The following is a 19,178-nucleotide window of genomic DNA, read 5'->3' as shown; positions in this document are numbered from 1 at the left end:
TTTTGCTGTGGCTTGTTTGGGCAGTACTGGGGATTGGACCCATTACAAATGATAGGCAAGCACTCTACCACCGAGCTATGTCCCCAGCCCTTTTAATTTTAGGACAGGGTATTGCTAAGTTGCTTAGGCTATCTCAAACTTGGAATCCTCCTGCTTTAGTCTCCTCAGTAGCCGAGATTACAAGTATGGGCCACCATACCTAGCTGGCATTAGTTTTTGTTTGTTTTGGTACTAAGGATTAAACCCAGGGGCACTTTACCACCAAGTTACAACCCCAACTCTTTTTTTTAAAGATTTATTTTTTAGTTGTAGACGGACACAATATTTTTATTCTATTTTTATGTGGTGCTGAGGATCGAACCCAGGGCCTCATGTGCTAGGTGAGCGCTCTACCTCTGAGCCACAACCCCAGCCCCCCATCTCTTTATTTTTTAAGACAGGGTCTTGCTAAGTAAGGCCTCACCAAATTCCTGAGGCTGGCTTGGAACTTGCAATTTTCCTGCTTCAGCCTCCCGAATCACTGGGATCATAGGTGTGCGCCACTGTGCCTGGCTGGCATTTAGTTTTGAAGATAATTACCTAAAGTAATCCTAACATGCAGCCATGGTATACAACCACTGGTCCTGTAATGGATGTTGGGGACAGCAAGAACAACACAGTGTCTGCCCTCCAGAAGCTTGCCATTTAAGTAAATAGGGGTTTTAGTAAAATGCTCTGTCAACATGAAATTTAAAAAAATTTAAAAGTTGGATAGTACTTCCCTGGGTAAAGGAAAAGAGAAGTGATCCCAGAGGGGTATATAAGTTTTTGCCTACATGTGTTAGTGTAATTTGGTTTCTAAAGATAAATATTCAGACATCGAATTGTTCTTTATACCTGCTTCTCTTAAATATTGCAGAGCTTTCAAAGTTAAAACAGATTTACTCAGTGAAGTCAACATAAAAGTTACTAAAGTTGAATCTTTTTAAATTTTGTTTTTAGTTGTAGATGGACACAATATCTTTATTTATTTTTATGTGGTGCTGAGGATCAGACCCAGTGCCTCACCCATTCGAGGGAAGTACTCTACCACTGAGGCCCAGCCCCAGCCCTTAAGTTGAATCTTGAAGTTTGATTAGGAAGAATGTTCAGAGGAAATTATCTTTAGGATATAGACTGAGGCTGGGCACAGTGGCACATGTCTATAATCACTGGGATTATAGGAGGCTAAGGCAGGAGAATCACCAAGTTCAAGGCCAGTCCCAACAATTAGCAAGACCTTGTCTCAAAGTAAGAAATAAAAAGGATTGGAAATGTGACCAGTGGTTAAGCAACCCTGGGTTCAATCTCTTGTGCAAAAAAAATAAATAAAAAGAGAGATATAGATTGAGAGATGAACAGAAGAGGTGGGGGGAAAGGTAAGAGAAAGTATGAGGCAAATAGAAGAGTATATGCAAAGGTCTGAAAGTGGAGAAAACCCGAGGTCTGACAGAGAAAGCTGCAAGCAAAATGGAAAAAAAGGACAAAGTAGAGATTCTCACAGTGCCTTCCCTGGTTCTGCCATTGGAATGGAAGTACTTGATAGAAATGCACATTTTCAGACTATTCTAGACCTACTAAACCAGAAAATGGTGGGAGAAATCTTTGCTTCTGATGCCTAGGTAATCAGACACAGTTACTTATGGGTTTTAATGCCTTTAGAGCCAAGCAAGTATGCTGAAAAGAGTAAGGGTGGTGACAAACATGAGCCAGAGGTGTAGCTGCAATCCCAGCTACTCAAGGGGCAAAGGCAGAACTGCAAGTTCGAAGCCAATCTGGGCAACTTAGTGAGACTCTGTCTCAAAATAAAAAATACAAAGGGCTGGGGATATAGATCAGTGGTAGAGTGTACCCCTTTGTTCAATCCCCAGTACTGCAAAGATAAAATATTAAGGACAACAGCAACTAAAGGGGTTATATAGTCAGACTAGCATCTGCATGGCAGCCAAATTCAAAGAGGTGCCTCCTAAGGCCTTACTTAGTAAAGGAATGTACTGCCAAGCCTGGGAATCCTTTAAAACAACTGGTTAAGAAAGAAAAGGGCCTTGTGAGGAATCTGACTTCTCATTTCTTCAGATGTGATTGCTTCCTAGCCTGACTAGACAAATCTGCCACCAAACCAAAATTTCAAAGAATAACCACCTCTTGTTTTCTGGTCCAAGTAGCAGAAGGATAAAAAGCAATTAAAAATACAAGATGCCAGGACTAGGGCTGTAGCTCAGTGGCAGAGCAGTTGCCTATCATGTGTGAGGCACTGGGTTTGATCCTTAGCACGGAAACAAACAAACAAGAAAGATGCCAATCACCCAGGCAGCTCACTTTGCACATGGTCAACCATAGAGCCTAAACTTGGTAATATTACCTATTTGGGGGCTTTCCAAAAACAATCCTCCCCTGAGCTTAAAAGACTGCCAACATCTTCACTTCAGTATTCAGTAGGTCAAATCAGAAACTCTTGAATTCCCAACCCTTAGAACACATGCACAGCATGAGGTTTGGTGATACACACCTATAATCCCAGGGACTCTGCAGCTAAGGCAGGATTCCAAGTTCTAGGACAGCCTCAGCAAAGCAAGACACTGTCTCAAAAAATAGTGGGCTGAGTTGGCAGTGGAGCCCTTTGCCTAGCATGTGTGAGGCACTGGGTTCGATACTCAGCACTTTACATACATACATACATACATAAATAAATAAAACAAAGGTATTATTGTCCATCTACAACATAAATAGAGAGAGAGAGAGAGAGAGAGAGGGAGAGAGAGAGGGAGAGAGAGAGAGGGAGAGGGAGAGAGAGAGAGAGAGAGAGGGAGAGAGAGGGAGAGGGAGAGAGAGAGAGAGAGAGGGAGAGAGGGAGAGAGAGGGAGAGAGAGGGAGGGAGAGAGAGAGAGATAGGGCTTGGAATGTGGCTTAATGCTAAAGAGCCCCTAGGTTCAATTCCCAGTATACACACACACACACACACACACACATGTACGCACACACACACAAACACAGAGCATGTCTGTATATGAACTTTCTCAGAACTAAATAATACTTTAAAAAAAAACTAAATAATGCTAAATACATTTTTATCAAAAGGTCATTGGAAGTAAGAAGCAGCTTTTTAAAGGGGAGCAACTTACAGCACTGAAAGAAATCCACTGATTTGGGATCTTGCCACAATAGCACACCACCCAGATTTAGCCACAGACCACAGATGATGAGGGAGTAGTTACACATTTCTGACTGAATCAGGTTAAAAAGCACATTCCAGTGAAGTTCAGGATGCAGAAAAGGATTGCAACAGACACTAATGAGAAGGGAACAAAGAGTGATCACTTTATTCAGACACTTCCTCCCCCAATTTCTCAGTTGAGAAAGTCATCAGTAGAAGTCCCATCCTGACAATGTCTCTCCATCCTGGCCTTGGAAGCTTGTACTGAGAAGCTCTGCAAACCTTGCCCTACTAAAGTTGTATCTCAAAGGTCTTCAGAGGAAGCCATGGGAGGCTTCATTATGAAGAGAGTTCCTTCCTTGTATCTATTTCTTAAAGATACAGAAACCATCTTCTCCCGAGTCAGGTCTAGAGACAGGTTGTAAATCTAAGTAAAAATCAAAATTTCAAAAGACTTTTATCTGGGCCTGTGTGGCTAAATGTCATTGCTTAATTGAAGCTGAGCTTATAATGGAAGGTGTGCTATCTATCCCCACTTACTAGATTTTGGAGTAGCCCACTTTATTTCTGTGCCCTACAATTAACTTTCAGAGGATGAGACTTTTTGTCCCTGTGCAGTGGCAGAGGTAATATGTTCCCACAACTAGTCTCGATGTATTTTAGTTGGTGCTAACTGCCTTTGGGGTATCAAGCAGTCGCTGTGCCCTCTGAGATGGTTATAATGGCTGGCATTTATGAGTGTCTACCACATAAAGCTCTCTTCTATTAGCCTACTTAATCTTAATTAGCACCCCCACAAAGTGGGTACTTTAGGTTCATTTTACAGATGTGAAAACTAAGGCACAGAAAGGTGACTTGCCCTAAGCTACACGCTACAGAGTTAGTGGTAAATCAAGATGCAGACTTAAGTACTCTGGCTCAGAGCCCAAGCTCTCCATCAACAAACTACACTGCTTTCTCAGGATATGATCAATCTATTCCATAATTAAGCTCCTGATTCCATAATCAAACACCAGGGCACCAAGCACTGTACTAGGCAAAAAGCACCCATTCACATAAAACCTCCATCATAAACTACTTTCATTTCACCCATGCTCAATGTGATAATGCAAGCTTGAATGTACCCCAGGATTCCATCTCGGCAATACTAAGCCAAAAACATAAAAAGTGTGTGCTCAACACTAAGGTCAAAAAATGGAGACTTTTTTTTTCCAACTTTGATGGAGAGCAGAAAGTGCTTCTAACATCTCCATCTTCTCTGCCATTCATGTTTATCTCTAAAAGCCCCAAATCTTAAAAAACCAAAAACAAAAACAGATTGCAAACCTATTCCCTGAGCAGCAGATAGGACAGACATTCTATAAAATCAGTCTATGAATTCCTACTCAGAATTTTGAACCTGAATTCAAAAAATGGCTTATTGTTTGTTTAGACATTTATCACCAAAACATCCAACCAGAAACAGGTTTTCATTGGTTTCCTCTTTCTAAGGTGGCAGAAATACTCACAGGCAAGCTGGAGGGTCTTGACTGAAGACTCAGGTTCATATCTTCTTGCCCTCCCTTACTGGAGGTCATTGAGGGGGCTGAGGATGCCTGAGACCCAAAAGAATCTTGAGAAAGCTCCTAAAAGAAGAACAACAAGATGTGAAGGCCTGGTATTGATAAACCAGGCAAGCTTACTTCATGGTGAAAGGCGGATGGGACTTTAACACAGGGGAACTGGGTGGGAGATAAGGCACAATTGTAAACAATGTTATTTAAAGGCAGAAAAAAAATCCAAGCCTTGGTGCTTAAGTTTTATGTCAACAGTGAACTCTTTCTGATGGAACTGTCACCCATTTATTCCTACCCACAGGAACTGCTTCTTGGAGTTAAATGATAAAGTCTGGCTAAATCTAAGTTATACCTGTTAAGCAATGAGAGCTGTTAATTTTAAAATGAACAAAAACTCATTCCACAACCTCTGCATTAAATAAGTACTGCTTCCTTGAAAGTAACCGCCTTGGAGTTTTTTTTTTTTTTTTAAAGAGAGAGTGAGAGAGAATTTTTTTAATATTTATTTTTTAGTTCTTGGCGGACACAACATCTTTGTTGGTATGTGGTACTGAGGATCGAACCCGGGCCGCACGCATGCCAGGCGAGTGCGCTACCACTTGAGCCACATCCCCAGCCCTGGAGTAAGAGATTTATTCCAATGATGCCACCAATGTACAAGATCTTTAATGAAGCTGTCAGTCATTCCTTCTCTTTTGGCTTTATAAAACTATTTTTAGGCTTCATTATCTATATCTTGTTCACCAGACACAGCTTGAACTCAATATTTGCTATTTCCTTAAATCTAGTCTACCCTCAAAAAATAAGATTTGTAGCCAGCCATGACAACACAAGCCTATAATCTCAGTGACACAGGAGGCTGAGTAAGGAGGACTGCAAGTTTGAAGCCAGCCTTAGCAACTTAGCAAGACCTTGTCTCAATTAAAAAGGGGGGGGTGGTGGTCTGGGGATGTGGCTCAGAAGTAGAATGCCCCCAAGTTCAATTCCCAGTATCATCAAAAACAAAGAAAAAGATCTGCCACCAGTGAGAGTATTCTAAAGAATGTGACAGCAGCTCTCTCTGATGGAAATTTCAAAGGAAGGGGTTCAAAATACTTTTGAGTAAAGTAAGAATGAAATGGCAGCTGAAATGAATTATAACACAGCTTCTCAAAGAGACTATTTTGGAAAAAAAGACCAAAATCATTTTGGGGGTAAAATTCTGTTATGTTGGTTTAAAAAAAAAAAAAAACAGCCTCATTATCTTTAATTTCTTATCTGTCTATGCAATTTTCCATTGCCCTATTTCTTCATCAGTAAGGAGAGCTACAAGTCTTTATGTAGTTAAGAAGGTTATACCTTTATTAGTTCAATCAATCCAGTTAGCATGTTTACCCAGAGTTTAATTAGTTTTTAAGTACACATTAGAGAACCAATTTGCATGACAAAGTTCTCAGGACACCAGACCCCAACCTATCTGTGGCCACACACAGAGAAGGGCAAGAGGCAGGGGCATCTTACCTGTGGTGGAGGGAAGCGCTGCTGGGAGTAGGCAGTTTGCTGGGACTGCTGAGACTGGGGCTGAGGATATGCAGCCTGCTGGGAGAGCGTCGAGGATGCTGGCTGCTGAGGTTGCTGCTGCTGGTAGGGAGACTGTGCCTGCGGCTGCGAGTAAGGGGGTTGGCTCTGGGGATGCTGCTGTGTCGTGGATTGCTGGGAAGGGTACGGAGTTGGGGATTGCTGATGTGGAGGCTGAGATGGCTGCTGGGAATATGGAGGCTGAGAGGACTGGAGCTGTGGTGGCTGAGACTGTGGCTGCTGTTGATATGAAGGTTGAGCGTGAGGGGTCTGGGATGGTGGTTGCTGGGAGTAGGGTGGCTGCTGCTGCTGAGGGTGAGGACTTTGCTGGTTGTAATATGGAGTCTGGCCCTGTTGACCATATCCACTGGGGCCTTGTTGTCCATAAGGAGGAATCTGTAGAAAAGGAAAAGATACTTTTAGCAATGAGTCTTCTAGATGAAGAAATATGAAGTACTCTATCAGAAGCTATGCCCTGAGGATATAAAAAGCAAACAGGTCAAGCCTCATACTAAGGCGGCCCAATATTTTCTTACCACCCCTGACTAAACTGAGCTGGGAAGAATGGCCAAACTTATTAGGTGGTTTGGTTAGGTGTGGACTACATTCATCCAATGAAAATGTATACTATTTCATTTGTGGGCAATTTATGTGAGTTTAAGAACAATATTTTTACCAACGAGCCTACTCTTTTCATCATGGCCTCGGTCGTTTTTATAAACATTGGGAATTTATAAACCAGTCACAATGAAAAAATCAATACTAGCTTGGTTCAGCCAACCGAAAACCTAGGGTTCTGAAATCCAGAAATGTACAAATCATTGAGCTACTTTATTTTTTGGTACTGGGGATTTAACCCAGGGCACCCTACTACTGAGCAACAAGCCCACACATTTTCATTTTTTTTTTTTTAATTTTTTGAGACAGGGTCTCACTAAGTTGCTCAGGACCTCAATAAGTTGCTGAGGCTAGACTCAAACTTATGATTCTCCTGCCTCAGCCTCCCAAGTTGCTGGAATTACAGGTATTCGCCACCACTCCTGGCTCATTAAGCTGCTTTAGTTCTATATTTCATTAATCTTCATTTGAAAAAAAAAATTGAGGGCCTACTAGTACTTACTTATACCTCAGGCACTATTTTAGGATCCAGGGATATATCTATGTATGTAGCCACATATTCCCCCCAAATTCCACCCCATCTCCCCTCAATAATCTCAATGGTGGAGGGAAGGAGGGAGGAAGGGAGGGAAAATGACAGTATCTCTTATTTAGGCCTTGCGCATGCTAAACTAGTACTCTACTACTGAACTATACTCCCAGCCTTCGATGTATCATTTTCTATATTTAAGGGTATTCTTTTAGCATCTTAGAAGTAATTTAAGTTTTATATTCTATCCCTCGCCATTTTCAGTAGAAGTATCACTCATATATAAATTATAGAAAATTCTGTCAATACAAAAAAAAAATTACAACAAAAAGATAATGATATGGGGCTGGGGATGTAACTCAGTGGTACAACAATCGCCTAGCATGCACAAGATCCTGGGTTCCATCAAAGGGAAGGGGAAGGAGGTAGATAATGAAATGGGAGGCCAGACAAAAGATGAGAGGCTGGGGCCGCTGTGAGCCAATCATCAGCTGGCAGTCTGAAGGGCAGGGAAACAGCCCAATGAACATCACCACAGAGGAGCCAATCAGCTAGATGTTGCTGGGGCCACTGTGAGCCAATCATCAGCCGGCAGCTGGGAGTTTGCTGGCAGCTGGAAGTTTTCTGGGGCCCCTTTGGCTGTGGCTCTCAACAGAGAGGAAATCTTAACATCTTAACATTTGTAATAGTATTAGTATCTTTATTATATAATCTACCCTTTTCCTTCCATTCCCAGTCCCTGGTAAATGTTCATTTTGAGCCAGACAGTTGATACGCTGAAGGCCTTGAGAAACATGTAGGGCCTCTTCCATTTCCAGGGCACACATTATGAATGGTTTTCTTTGTAGCAGCAGTAGACAGGTGCTCAGTCATTGCCTTTCTTCTATCCCACCTCCTTCAACAATCACCACTCAGTGAGTATAAGCAGGCCAAATAGGTCATGAGAAAAAAACAGGGGCTGGGGTGCAGCTCAGTGATAGAATGTGTGCTTAGCATGCACAAGGCCCTGGATTCAAACCCCAGAACTTATTTAAAAAAAAAAAAAAAAAAAAAAGGAGGTATATAGCTTGTGGCCAGGGAGAAGTTTTCCCTGGAGCTCTCATGGGATGGTGCCCACAACTTTGGTCTTATTAACAGCACAACATAATTAACTGAGCCAGCTGGCCTTTGCCCCTATTAAGAGGCTTGAAAGCTAAGGATATATTTTTATTCTACAGCTCAGAGAGTAGATCCTGAATAGCAACAAGAGTCAAAGTAATCAGAGTCACCATCTACCTGCTGTGCATAAGAGAGGCTGCCCATGGCACTCTGCGCCCGGCCCTGCATGGTCATCGGGTACCGCTGCGGAGTCTGGGACCCATATGGCTGCCCTGGGTACCCATGTCCTTGCTGCGGTCCTGAAGGAGGTCCCTGTTGTTGCGAGTATGGGTTAGTCCCGCCATATGGCTGAGGTCTCATCTTGCCCATCTGATCCATTGGACTGGATGGCTACAAAATAAAGAGCATTTCATTAACCTGAAGCTTTGATGGCCTCTGGCCAATAAGAACATACAACTCAAATGTATGGGTCTTTTGAAGTCTGTATGCCACACAGAAAACCAGTTGCTATGAAAAGTAATGGAATAGACTCAGTAACTCTTGAGTGGGTCATTTAACCCTCCTCAGAAACTTCATTTGTAAGTCACATATATGTAAAATAAAAATACCAAAATTATTTGGAAAAGCATCTTGTAAGCTAAAAACTACTTTGTAAGTTTGGTATGGCTGAAGATTCAAGGAATGGGTCAGGTATAGAGCAATTAACGTATGCATTCTGTGGTGCAGAAATCAGAACTAAGGCCCTTCCATTAGAAAGGATGCTGTTGTTATGCACTATGACCTTGTTCAACATAAAAACCAATGCATCAACATAGTATGGCTGGGAGTTCAAACACACAAGCATCCAGATGGTTTGTTTTTGTTTTGCATCCAGATGTTTCTATACTTCCAACAGTGGAAACTTTTTTCCTTTGCATATTTGCAGCCTATTTGCATTATGGTCCAAGCACTTAAAAATTATGCTTTCTTCAAATGAGCAAAGAGGCCAAGTAACAGTTGTTGAGGGAACAGTGACTCTAATTTAGAGCCTTATGCATCTGAAGTGAAAAGTTCATTTTTTCTAAAATCAAGTTAGAGGACATAATGATAGAATTTTTGTCTCTTTAAAGAACAAGATAGAGAGGTACAGCACAGCACCAACAATAGTTCAAAGTTTAAATCAAAAGCATTTGTCTATAAGCAGCTTTCTTTCCAGCTCTCTAGGGAACAACAGGTTCAATCAACTCATTGACTTTTTGACATGCCTTTATCCTATTGGAGCTGCACAATACAGAATACTCTCATACTTTCTTCTGCCAAAAATACCTACCTATAACTACTGTGATACAGAAGGGAGGGATTTATTATCAAACACCCCTTAAATACACTCAGTGGGAAGATAGGTTTGGGCTTGATATGAAACTTGAAAGTGAATCTTAAATTGGGGGCGGAGAATAGATATTAGTATTCCAGGTCTAAGTATCATTAACTCTCAAACCAAATTCAGTAGGTCTCAAAGTTTATCATGCCTCAAAAATCACTTGGGGGGCTGGGGATGTGGCTCAAGCGGTAGTGCGCTTGCCTGGCATGCGTGCGGCCCGGGTTCGATCCTCAGCACCACATACCAACAAAGATGTTGTGTCCGCCGAGAACTAAAAAATAAATATTAAAAAATTCTCTCTCTCCTCTCTCTCTCTCTCTCTTTAGAAAAAAAAAAAAATCACTTGGAAGGTTTGTTAAACCACAGAAACACTGGGCACCATCCCCAGAGTCTCTGGTTCAGTAGCTTCAGGGTTGGACCTAGGCTATCTACTTATAACAAATTCGGAGGTGAGGCTGACACTCCTGGTCCAGGGACCACACTAAACTACAAGGCATGGTGGTGCATGCCTGTAATATTAGAGGCTGAGGCAAGAGGACCGCAAGTTTGAGGCCGGCCTGGGCAACTCAGTAAGACCCTGCCTCAAAATAAAAACTAAAAAGGACTGGGGATGTGACTCAGGGGTAAAGTGCCCCTGAATTCAATCCCTAATACAAAAGAAAACCCTACTAAATGTTTTATAATAGAGGAAGTAGAGTGCAGGCATTGTGGCACACACCTGTTATCCCAGCCGCTTAGAAGGCTAAGGAGGATTGCAAGCTGAGGCTAGCCTGGGTAACTTGGAAAGCCTCTATCTCAAAAATAAAATGGGTTGTGGGGGGATCTCTCAATCAGAGAAAACTGCTGGGTGGAAAGGAAACACAAAACTAGAGCTGTCATGAAGAAAAATGGTATAACAATAATCCACAAAAGCTGCTGTTCTAAATACCAACAAGAAAACAGCAGAAGCAGAGTTTTCTCTTATACTAGAGCTGAAATCTCAGCTAAAAAGGTAATAATGATGATGGGATCACTCCTCTCCCAAACTATAGAGAGTCAAACTGTGTCCCAAATCACTATTCCATGTCAGTGTTATTAAAGGGCTGTTTCTAATGATCCTCACAACTCCCCTCCTTCCCTGCCCCTGGTACTAGAGATAGAGACTTAATCCAGGGGCATGTTGCCACTAAGCTTTCTTTTATTTTGAAATAGGGTCTGACTAAATTGCTGAAGCTGACCTTAAAATTTAAATCTTCCCGTCTCGGCCTCCATTGTCACTGGGATTACAGGTGTGTGTCACCGTGCTGTGCAATCCTAACAACTTTTATTCAAGTCCTAGCTCAAATAATGTTACCAACCATAATTCTGGAGCCATATGAATTCTCTCAGGACTATTTAAGAAGTTCAAATTTAGCAACAATTGGGCTAGTGAGTAATAAATAGCATGTGGTCTTCCCTGATACGCCTGGCAATGAAGCCAAAATATTACCACTCTCTCTTGTAAAGAGCTCAAGGGCTTACATGGCCACATCATGCCACATATCATATCGAGGTCTTCATCTCAGCCCCACAGAAGGTTGTTTCGATCTGGCTCCAAGTGAAGAGACATTTGCTGAACAGAGACCAACCTGCTGTGGGTATCTCTGTCAGTCTAGGTCTTCTCTGAACATGAGAGGCAGTCATTACCATGGTTACCATGGAGCTTCTAGAGCAGCAGCTATTAACAGGGGCTGCAGATTAGAATAGTCTGTGAAGATTCACAAATGCCTGGGCCTTTCCCTAGAGATTCCAGTTTAGTGGGACTGGAAGGACTGGGGCTCCTCCCTGTACCTCCCATTAAGATCTCTGAATGATTCTGATGTATACTATTAGCTGAGAACCAAGGATCTAGTGAATCTCTGTTTAACAGAATTTTATGGACATGTAGCAATTATTAAATATTTAGAATATAAAATATGACTGATGAACCAAAATATTTTATCTACCTTTTTTTTTTTCTTTTTTGGTATCAGGGATTAAACTCAGGGGCACTCAACCACTGAGCCACATCCCCAGCCCTATTTATATTTTATTTAGAACCAGGATCTGAGTTGCTTGGTGCCTCGATTTTGCTGAAGCTGGCTTTGAACTCACATACCCCTCCCTCAGCCTCCTGAACCACTGGGATTACAGGCGTCGGTCACTGTGTCTGGCTATCTACTTTTAATTAATTTAAATTCACATGCAGCCCCATGTGACTAGTGGCTATATTGGACAGTACAGTTCTAACGCAATGTTCCCAAATCACTTTTATCACTCCCTACTCAATAAAAGCTCCAAACTTCCTATTAAATCCTGAGCAGTACTTGAGTTAAGATTCTGGCTCAGTGGTAGAGTGCTTGCCTAGCATGTGTGAGGCACTGGGTTCAATTCTCAGCATCGCATACAAATAAATAAAGTCTGCTGACAACTAAAAATACATATATTTTAAAAAACATCCTGAACAGTACTACAAAGAAACCAGAATATAGTAAAATTTGATAGATTTGAGTTCAAATCCTATCTGACCTCAAACATATCAGTTCTTCATCTAAAATGCACATAACAAACAACACAGTACTTGTTTTTTTTTTAATTAATACTTTAATTTTATTTTTATGTGGTGCTGAGGATCAAACCCAGTGACTCACACATGCTAGGCAAACACTCTACCACTGAGCTATATAACCCTCGCCCCAGTGCTTGTTTTGTTTTGGTTTTTTGGTTTTTTTTTTTGGTACGGGGGATTGAACTCAGGGGCACTGAATCACTGATCCACATCCCCAGCCCTGTTTTGTATTTTATTTAGAGACAGGGTCTCAATGAGTTGCTTAGGACCCAAGTTGCTGAGGCTGGCTTTGAATTCACTATCCTTCTGTCTCAGCCTCTGGAGCTGCTAGGATTACAGGCGTATGCCACCACACCCAACTCAATGCTTGGTATTTACATGCACAATAAATGGTAGGAATTATCAATAATGATAAATAGTACTTCCACCTGGCTGTACAGTGTGGTTCAGTTCTACACACTTTTTCATTTATACCACAGTTTCCCAATATTGTACATGCCCAGCTGTATAACAATATTCCTTGCCTTGCCCTCCTATACACAATGGCTTCTGGTGGCAGAAACTCAACTTCTCAACATGAAGCCACTGCCCACATTTTCAACACACTTTGATCTCTTACATATCTAAATATCCTATTGTAAATTCAGTCAGCACCACAAGATTTAACATTTAGTTGAGCTAACTACTTCACTTCTTAAGACTATTTTGTATTTTTGAGGGGGTCTTCCTATGTTCCCCAGGCTGGTTTCAAAGTTCCTGCCTTGGCCTCCAGAGTAGCTGGGACTACAGGCATGAACCGCCACACCTGGCTAAGATTTAAGTTCTGGGAAGCCAGAATTCAGGTATTAAGTTCCCCCAAACATCCAATTACAGATCTAGGGCTCAAGAACTGTTCGAGTGCAAGAAGAGAGCAGGAAAAAGCTCAGATTAAACTATTCAGACACAAGGCCAGAGGCTTATTCTAAGTCCAACCCTAAGACAGGACTTTACACAGAAAAAATTGAATTGGGTTGGATTGAATGGAAGAAGAGAGATTAAAACAGTCAAGGAAGAACAACAGGGCTGGGGATGTGGCTCAAGCGGTAGCACGCTCGCCTGGCATACGTGCAACCCGGGTTCGATCCTCAGCACCACATACAGAGATGTTGTGTTCACTGATAACTAAAAAATATTAAAATTCTCTTAAAAAAAAAAAAAAGGAAGAACAACAATCACATTTTGAGAATAACCATTCTATACCAAAGAGGATTTCAAAACTGCACAGGCATGCTCAAACACACTGCTTAGGGCTGGGATTGTGGCTCAGCAGTAGAGCATTTGCCTAGCACATGTGAGGCCTTGGGTTTGATCATCAGCACCACATAAAAATAAACAAAATAAAGGTATTGTGTACAACTAAAAAAAAAAATATATTAAAAAAAAAACCACTGCTTAAAAACAAAAGGCTAAAGGCAAATCATCACCACCACCACCACCCCCATCTCACATCAGGGGGCCTGTGCACCCAATGGAATACAGCTACTTACATGAAGGTTTAGGGCTCAAGGAAATCTCCCATCTCAACTTTAGGAAATTTTTGTAGTCCAGAAAAAATGACACAGAAATTCTTTTTCTAAAAATAAAATTAAGATATTTCTTTTTCTGCTCATCAGATTCCCCTCACCAAACGCTTTTAATCAAGAGTGTAGGGGCTGGGGATGTGGCTCAAGTGGTAGCGTGCTCGCCTGTTGTGCGTGCGACCTGGGTTCGATCCTCAGCACCACATACCAACAAAGATGTTATGTCCGCTGAGAACTGAAAAATAAATATTAAAAATTCTCTCTCTCCTCTCTCACTCTCTCTTTAAAAAAAAAAAGAGTGTATATATAGCTTATTTAGCAAACTAAAATATTCATTCAGTTCAAAGAGATTACCCTGGTCTCACATCAAAGTTAAATATTTACTCTTATCAGAAGGGGAGGTGAGCAAGGGACCTAACCTAACATTTAAAATCATTATGAAAGATTTGAGATTTGTATATAGATGAAATGCCATCACCCAATCTCTCATAACAGAGAAAGGGTCTTAAAATCTTCACTAATCAGTTTTATTAGAAAGTAGCAATTTCACAACAGAAAAATCCCTACTACATGCAAGGTAGAAAAGTCGGTATCAGCAGTCTGCAGGCACAAGGCAGAGGATGGGAAACACCAAATCATAGCTGCAAAGAGCCATAGATTCCACTCTGGGAAAAGACAGAGAGGAAATCCTTTCAATGGGAAACCACAGGAGTAGATTACTGTGATTACACTTCAAAAGCAAAGGCTCTGCCACAGAGACACATAATTGAGAGGAAAATGCTGCCCCTTGATCGAGGAAGTCAGGCCCCCTGCTATATACCCTCCTGCATTCATAATAAAAATAAAAATAAAAAAGGGGAAAAGAGCCATAAGAAAACTCCTCATCTCCATCTACCATTTATCTTCTTCCAGATCACTGGCCGTGTTATAAACTGCCTGCCAAATGAAATGCATCAGAAGATGCAGTTTAGGGGCATCAAAGGCAAGAATGCCTAGCAAGCTTGTCCTTCTGAATATATTCAAAACAAACAGCTTGTAGAGAGTGAGTTCCCTGCTCCAGGCAAACAGAATTGCAAGCCCCTCCAGCCCAGCTAGCTATTGTAATCCCTTATTGTACCAAGGAAAGCCACAATGACCCTCAGAAGCTGCTGAGATTTAACAGACTGGAACATTAAGGTAGAATTGGGCTAAGTGTCACAGAGCCAAAAGTAACCAGTTTCTGGACACTCAGATTAAACAGACTTGCAAAATTCTCCATCTGACCATGAGTGACTGAGAAGAGAACAGAGAAGACAGATGAGATATATCATTCTCTAAAATGAAACATTTCATGTAGTAGTGGCAGCAGGGAAGAGAAAATTATAATTCTGATATAAAAGTCCAAGAGAAAAGCCCTAGGCCCAATCCAAAGATAATGCTACTTGGCCAAAGTAGCAGCTCTAAGGGTCAGATCAGTACCTGACAGGGCCAAGACTAAAAATAAAGAGTAAAGAGAAAGGAGCCAGGAACTGCCAAAAAGGTGTCCATCAGAAAGGAGAAATCTTGACCACCACTTACTTGCTCTGTCACCCTAAATGTCAAATAGTTGGGGGCCAGTATAAACCAGAGCCATAACCTTGGATTTTAGACAGTTAAATATTATTTCTTACTTCTTGCACTTTCAATTTAATCCTGGCCAGATTTGTTGTATGACTTTTAATAATAACAATAAAAAAATGCATCTCTGGCTCTTTAACCGAAAGAACCCCCTAATTGATTCCCACAGTAATTAACCTGCATTTTACCTCGGAGAGCGGTAGTTAAGGAAGTCGGCACTGCTATTTATAACTCATCTCAAATTGAGGGCAGACTGCCTAAAATCTAACACATCCCAGCTGTACTCCTGTTTGAACTGGGGCCAAGGGAATTTTTTAAAGCAATCTTGGCACCGAATGAATGACACCAACAGTATGAGAGCGCGAGTGGTTGTGTTGTGGTGACGTAGCACTGGAGGTGGAATAGGAGAGGGGGGCCAGTGTACTGTGATCCCTCTCGTGCATGCCTGCTGCTTGCCGAGTCCCAGTACAGTAAGCTGGGAACCGCCCACTGAGAGCCAAACACAGGAAAAGGCTTTTCCTGTGGAACGCCTTGAAGTGAGAAACACATGGCTAATCTGCATAAACTCGAAGCCACACCGCCCCTGCCAGGAAGGTTAGTGCTCGTAATCTCTGGCCATGAAGCTGGCTGCCTGGGAGGACTTGGACTGGCGCCTGATAACCCAGAAAGAGCCGAGAGAACAGATGGGTAAGGACCCCAGCAGAAAACAGCCCCAGGTCACGTGACTCGCCACATGGCCCCGCCAGCACAAACTATTGTCTGGCGGCGGAGCTCCTATACAAAGGCACCCAGCCTCCGCTTCCTGTGATTCCAGGGACAGGCGGCAGCTGTTGATCCAGTTCCCATAGGGACCCTCTCCTGTTAAGGGGCACTGCAGCAGGGACAAGTATAAAACTTAAGGCCTCTCCCAACCAACAAGCTTTCACTTTCCTGCCAGCTCCAAGGAGCTCACTTAGATTTCAGGACTAAGATTTTTAAAAGTAGACTTCCCACAAAAAAACACTCTCTGTACACTCATACACATAAGTTGACCAGCATTAAGCATTCCCATTGTCCCTCTCTTCCTCAGCCACAGACATCACTATCTAATAGCCCCTAATCCTATCCATTCTTCTTTCTTTCCTTTTCCCCCTCTTCAAGCAAGTCATGGCTTTGAAGACTAGTCAAAGACCTCTATACCCCAACTGAAGAGAAACTCTTTAGAATCCTACTCATTTTAGTTCTCCTAGACCCTGTCTCCTAATAATAAGGAGACCAACTTCATCTCGTTTTATTTTTAAACAGTAGGGAAACATGACTGTTTATGTGACCCAGGACAATAAGAGATCCCTAACCTCTTATTTGGCCTCACCAGACATCATTAAAGATTTCTTAAAGCTAAAATGATAACAGAATTATAATCTCATCAGATGTATCAATACCCGACCTAGGAAATCAAATACACTTGACCTAAGATTCTCATCACTCATGCATCAACTGGGAACCACACCCCAATTTTCTACTTCAGAAAATGGAAAACAGTTCTTTCATTCTAGTTCTGGTTCATTCAAGTTCTAAACAAGATTTTTCTGTCTCTGGTGAGAGAACTAACCAAGAACTAGTTTGAAACTACTACCCCAAAAAGAGTTTTCTTGTTTTTAATCTGTTGAAACTTCCATAAGTTTCCGAGCTTAAGAATAAAAATTTTCCCGTTTCCAATATATCTCCTGAAGAACCAACCGGAGGAAACCCCCAAAAGGGTTTGACCTCATCCTCAGGACCTTCCAACCCATACTACTGCAAAAGTGAAACAGAATGACAAAAAAAGACCTCACTGGTGAGTATTTAGGCTCCTGTGCTCTATCCTTCCTGACTAGAAGATTAGAGAAAACTCACTAAGGTTAGAAAAAGGAGACCAAAAGGGGAAGAGTCATCAAATCATCTAACAAAAACTCAAACAGATTATGAGAGCCAACTGTAATAACCACCTCACAGCTGTCCACCTAAGAGGCATGCCAGAAAAACCACAACCAGGTGGCTGGTATTTCTCTATTTCTTATTTGGCATCAGAAAGAACACTTGAAACAAAGCAGCTAGAGCTTGAAACTAATGAACTTCCCAACAAATGGTAAAATCCTTCTTTTCCTCTATAACACTTTCATTAGCCACATTTTACAAAAAGAAGGCTCTTCCTAAAATAATGAAGATCACTTTTTTTTTTTTTTAATGACCAGACTCAGGTAACCAGTTCCTCCCTATTTCTAACAAATTATAAAAGCCTCTAAACAACTTGTTTAGAAAAAAACTCCCCTTTGGGTATATATTGCTTATAATTCAGGACTCTAAAAACAATAGTAAAGCCCCAAGATAATGATTAAGCAGAAATCAAAAATGCCATCTGATAAAATTAAACATCCCCTTCTTTATAATTCTCAGGAGTAAGGCAGCAGTACAACATGGTAGGAAGAACACTAAACTGAGAGGCAGAACACTTAAGGTTCCAATCTCAGTTCTCAGACCAGTTTCCTGGGGGGAACAAAAAAAGACCTCACTGGTGAGGTGCAGTTCAGTGCAGTGAACCAGCCTGTAATCCAACCTCTTAGACTACACAATCCAATCCTACTTTCCAGATTCTGAATCAACAGCTCCAAGATGGCTAAGAATCTGGATTTTTAATCTCAGGAGATTCTCCTGTCTAGTAAGGGAGCATATGTAATTCAGATACATGTTGATTCCTTAGCCAAGCAATGATCTGAAGAGAGCAGTGACTGGCTAACAGAAAAAAAATCAAGAATGCACCTAAGACTCTCAAATTTCGAAATGAGCAGCATTCTCAGTAAGACAAGCTTCCCCAAATTCCCGTACCTGGTCCCCGATGTGTTCACATTGAGTACATATACAGAGTATATACTTTAATTCTCTTGCTTACCTCTATACTTGGTCCTGATTAACATTTTCTCCTGACATACAGTGTAGCACACAATATGGATTACTTTCAAGACAAGTTCCAGAAAGACAGAGTTTACAAAATAGACTTTCAAGTAGGAAAGGAAAGATAATGAGAAAATGAAACTCTATGGACCTTGCAATTCTCAGCCCTGTTCCTACTGAGAGGAAATGGTTTGGGACCTACATTGCCAGTCAGGGGCAGTGGTTTAAGAGCTCTGCCTTGCAGTGCCTTCAACTTCTCTGTCCCTCAGTTTGCTCATCAAGAGAATAAATATAACAATACAGTAGTCCCTCCTCCAAAAGTGCAGATGGTACCAAACACCATATATACTATGTTATTTCCTATACAAAAATACAATAATACACACCTGTGATAGTTTAATTTACGTATTAAGCACAGTAAGGGATTAACAACAGTAACTAATAAAATAGAAAAATATATTTAATATATGGTCTTTCAGAAATATAGAGTATTCCTTTAATATTTCCAAATAGCAGTTGACTATAGGAACTGAAATTGCAGAAAGCAAAACCACAGATTGGGGGTGGGGTGGGGTGTTGAATACAGTGAGTTAACAAGGAGGGGGACACTTTTCTTATTTTTTCAATTGTAGTTGGACACAATAGTTCTTATTTATT

At 41.4% G+C, this 19,178-nt stretch overlaps 1 protein-coding gene across 4 annotated transcripts in view; it reads right to left on the bottom strand.

The window, feature by feature from the left end:
* Positions 1 to 19,178, bottom strand: part of Arid1a (AT-rich interaction domain 1A) — a 76,649-nt gene that overhangs the window by 37,950 nt on the left and 19,521 nt on the right. For all 4 annotated transcript variants that reach the window (XM_026391624.2, XM_026391627.2, XM_026391625.2 and 1 more), the window contains exons 2-4: positions 8,708 to 8,920; positions 6,229 to 6,681; positions 4,681 to 4,797 (exon numbers count right to left, since the gene is read on the bottom strand). In XM_026391624.2, the coding sequence (XP_026247409.2) occupies positions 4,681 to 4,797; positions 6,229 to 6,681; positions 8,708 to 8,920 (783 nt within the window). The remainder of the gene's footprint in view (positions 1 to 4,680; positions 4,798 to 6,228; positions 6,682 to 8,707; positions 8,921 to 19,178) is intronic.

The sequence above is a fragment of the Urocitellus parryii genome, chromosome 11, assembly GCF_045843805.1.
Source record: "Urocitellus parryii isolate mUroPar1 chromosome 11, mUroPar1.hap1, whole genome shotgun sequence".
Lineage (NCBI taxonomy): Eukaryota > Metazoa > Chordata > Mammalia > Rodentia > Sciuridae > Urocitellus > Urocitellus parryii.
This window is presented reverse-complemented; position numbering and strand designations above follow the sequence as displayed.